Source organism: Leptonotus elevatus, chromosome 12, assembly GCF_054856555.1.
Source record: "Leptonotus elevatus isolate MCC_2025b chromosome 12, RoL_Lele_1.0, whole genome shotgun sequence".
NCBI lineage: Eukaryota > Metazoa > Chordata > Actinopteri > Syngnathiformes > Syngnathidae > Leptonotus > Leptonotus elevatus.
The window spans coordinates 12,990,493-12,993,558 of record NC_141250.1 but is presented as its reverse complement, the minus strand read 5'-3'; the positions used below and the strand labels follow the sequence as shown (position 1 = coordinate 12,993,558).

At 38.0% G+C, this 3,066-nt stretch overlaps 1 protein-coding gene across 1 annotated transcript; it reads right to left on the bottom strand.

Moving 5' to 3' along the window:
- Positions 1 to 144: 144 nt before the first annotated feature.
- ercc1 (excision repair cross-complementation group 1) lies at positions 145 to 2,957 on the bottom strand. Its single transcript, XM_086092015.1, has 9 exons — positions 2,636 to 2,957; positions 2,173 to 2,547; positions 1,582 to 1,685; positions 1,372 to 1,471; positions 1,175 to 1,251; positions 739 to 838; positions 566 to 637; positions 409 to 477; positions 145 to 329 (listed from the first exon to the last, which is right to left on the bottom strand). The coding sequence occupies exons 1-9, from the start codon at positions 2,690 to 2,692 to the stop codon at positions 264 to 266; spliced, it is 1,020 nt and encodes a 339-aa protein (XP_085948141.1). The 5' UTR covers positions 2,693 to 2,957; the 3' UTR covers positions 145 to 263.
- Positions 2,958 to 3,066: the final 109 nt, after the last annotated feature.

The following is a 3,066-nucleotide window of genomic DNA, read 5'->3' as shown; positions in this document are numbered from 1 at the left end:
AATTTGCGAGAAAATGAATTTATGAGAAAAATATGTTAATATTTAATTATTTCTTAAATTTCACCGTCTTTGTAAACGGGGATGTTTTTGTAGTTTTTGCAATATTTTATTTAAGTCACCATCTTTTATAGAATGATTCAATGATATCAACACATGAAAATATTTATTAATTCATAAACAGCACTGTTCTGCCAAATAATACATGTATTGACAGCGTCTAAAATGCTCTTGTCTTTTCAAAAGTCAGCCATCTTGTCATCCCATCAACTGTCACACTTTGTCTTGGATTTTAGGAAAGGTTTATGAAGCACATCATAAAGACGTCGTGCCTGCAAACAGAGTAATGAAATTCATATTACGTTGAAGTTTTCTTTGCAACGATATAATAACGTGCATGTTTCCCCTTACTTTTTGTGGACCAAGACCTGGACAGAGAACCAGGTCTTCTTTCGATGCACTGGTGATTCCTTCCAAAGACTATAATGAAACAATAGAAATAACTAAAGTACCAAAGGACAAAAGTTAACATTTCAGTTGCAGTGACAACAGGTTAAGAGGCACTCACAGAGAAGGTTGACAGTAATGTCATAGCATCTGTCTTGTTTATGGACTTCACAGTGGTCAGGCAGTCTGTCACCTTCAAAACAAACACAAATGTGTGACAGAATGTAAAAAAACAACAACAAAACGATGACAGAAAACTGCAACACACCTTCAAATTTTTAATTGCGAAATTACCTTAGATAAATAGTTTTTTTCAACTTGCTCCTTCAGAAGATCTGCCGGTTTATTTTCATATGACTTGTATGTTTCCAGGTAACGCCCTGCCTCCTCGGGGCTACCAGTTTATTAAAAAATAAAATAAAAACAAATAATAATACATTGAATATAAGATGATGTATGTTTAGAGTCACACTTTTATTAAGTTTAAGAATTGTGCTGATTATAGTTTGACTTTTTTGTGTGTTTAGGTATGCATTTGCTGCACAGCAAAGACCACACTGATGTATATTTTGTTCATTGTAGCTTTCATTGATTTAGTGATTCATTCATTTTTCAACCCAGTTCATATGTTTAAGTATAAAGGTTGCACTGTTCACACTGTCAGGTAACAGAAATAGTATTGTTTGTATTTGTTGTTGTTGTCTTTTAAACAATCAGTCGCAGGACTTGCCTCCATGCCAAAATAAGAGTGCAGTCAGCCATGATGCAGATGCGAGCCAGCTCTTTCAATGCATGATGGGGATCTTTCTGTGAGGGAAAACCCCAACAATACATGACATGTTACAAATATACAGAAGATTTAGAAACACACCCTAATTCAAATGTCACATTTTTGTGACATATAATAAAATGGCACTTTATACTCACCACATCCACTTGAATAAGTAAAACTCGAAGGGTGAAGCTCTGCCCAAGCTGCTTAAGTCGATCATGAATATAGTTTGGATTCAGATTGTGATACCTCAGACTTTGAGACAGTTAATGTAAAAAAATTAACATAAAAAAGAAAGGGAGAAAAAGTCAAATATTTTGCAGGTATTTCACAGAATGTTCTAAGTAAGCGCCACAAACATCCACCTGAGAAAGAGAGCACAAGTTGTCTGGCCCAGGACGTAATCTGGCACAACTTCTCCAAACTCCCATGGGACACTCCTCACAAACTTCAAAATGGGATTTCCCCTCTGTAACCGCAAAAACATAAATTACAGTATGCTCAGGTAAAAATATTGCTCCACGCAGGGAATTCAAACCAAAATTCTCACTGTAATAATATGCCTTTAAAGACTTCTAAAGGCACATACCATTGAAAATGTACCCCTTAGTTTGTATACCAAGAGGTGGGTCTCTGCAGTGCCTGCCCCAATCAAGTGTGTAATTGAACAACCAAGTACATGTTTTATTTGCTCATTTCTGACAATGTGTCTAATGAGCAAGCTGTTCTGCACTACAGCTGGGCTAGATCCAGAGCCACCTTCAAGCGTCCGACACTTTAGTGTCCCCCACAGGCGTGAGACCTCTGCTATCAAGTAAAAGCCAAAAGGTAAGCAGAGCTGCCGTAAGTGCATATCACTGACACTGGGTAAGTGTTTTACAATGTGAAAAACATGCATAATATTGCTTATTTAAGGTTGTGCAGATCTAGCTGATATTCCTCTTGGTTCATCATACCTGTCTGGGGCTGACAATGATGCTGCTCCCGGACCCCGCGGCTTTTGCACAAAGGCTTGGACCGTTTGCATCTCTCTGACCATGATCGGACCCCTGAGTCTCCTCACTCTTCTTCACCTCATCACCTGCATTCGTTCCTTCCGCGGGGGGCACTGTCAGCTCGCTTTGCCTCAGACTGGCAACAGTGGGAGCTCCACCAGTTTCAGATGTGGGCATATCAGAGGATACATCTCGTTGAGGAGGCGCAGACCCTTGGGCTTTAGTTTTGATGATATATTGTGCATAAGACAAAGGTTGGCCCTCCTTTACTAGGGATGCACTTGCATTGGTTTTGTTTTGTCCCACAGTTGCTGATGGTTGAAAGTGCTGCTTCGGCTGAAAAACAAGCATGTCTAACTCAAATGATTGTTAAAAGAATCATAGCAGAACATGCTGATGCATATGAAAAGAATACCATACTTACTGGTGTTCTCTGTTTGGTAAAGGCAGAATCATCCAAATTGATATTAAATCTCTTCATGTCTCAGCGAAAGAATGTTTAAAATAATTAACGAACACAAATAACTTCCTAAAAATCCGTGAGTACTAGAAAGTAAAAACTACATGTAATTTAGCAAACGATATGTACTGTACTGGCAATTTGACGCTTCCATTAGGTGCATGTTGTAGATTCAAAGAAGAAAAATACATTCCACAAGGGCTAATAATGCAAACGGCTTTTATTCCGCTCCCTTGCTAAACACAGTAACACACGCATTTCCTAGTTCTATTTAGCTCCTCCCCCATAGGGCTTATGGGTAATGTAGTGAATTTATTTATCTGCGAAATATTCATATTGCATACAGTAATGTATAAATAAATCACCTGCTTGAAGATTTTAAGATTAAAAATATT

Coding starts and splice junctions, on each gene's coding strand:
- ercc1 (XM_086092015.1), bottom strand. CDS start 2,692: ATGAAGAGATTTAATATCAATTTGGATGATTCTGCCTTTACCAAACAG. Junction 1,686..2,172: donor TCATTGTCAGCCCCAGACAG/GTATGATGAACC, acceptor TTGCGGTTACAG/AGGGGAAATCCCATTTTGAA. Junction 330..408: donor CAGGTCTTGGTCCACAAAAA/GTAAGGGGAAAC, acceptor CTCTGTTTGCAG/GCACGACGTCTTTATGATGT.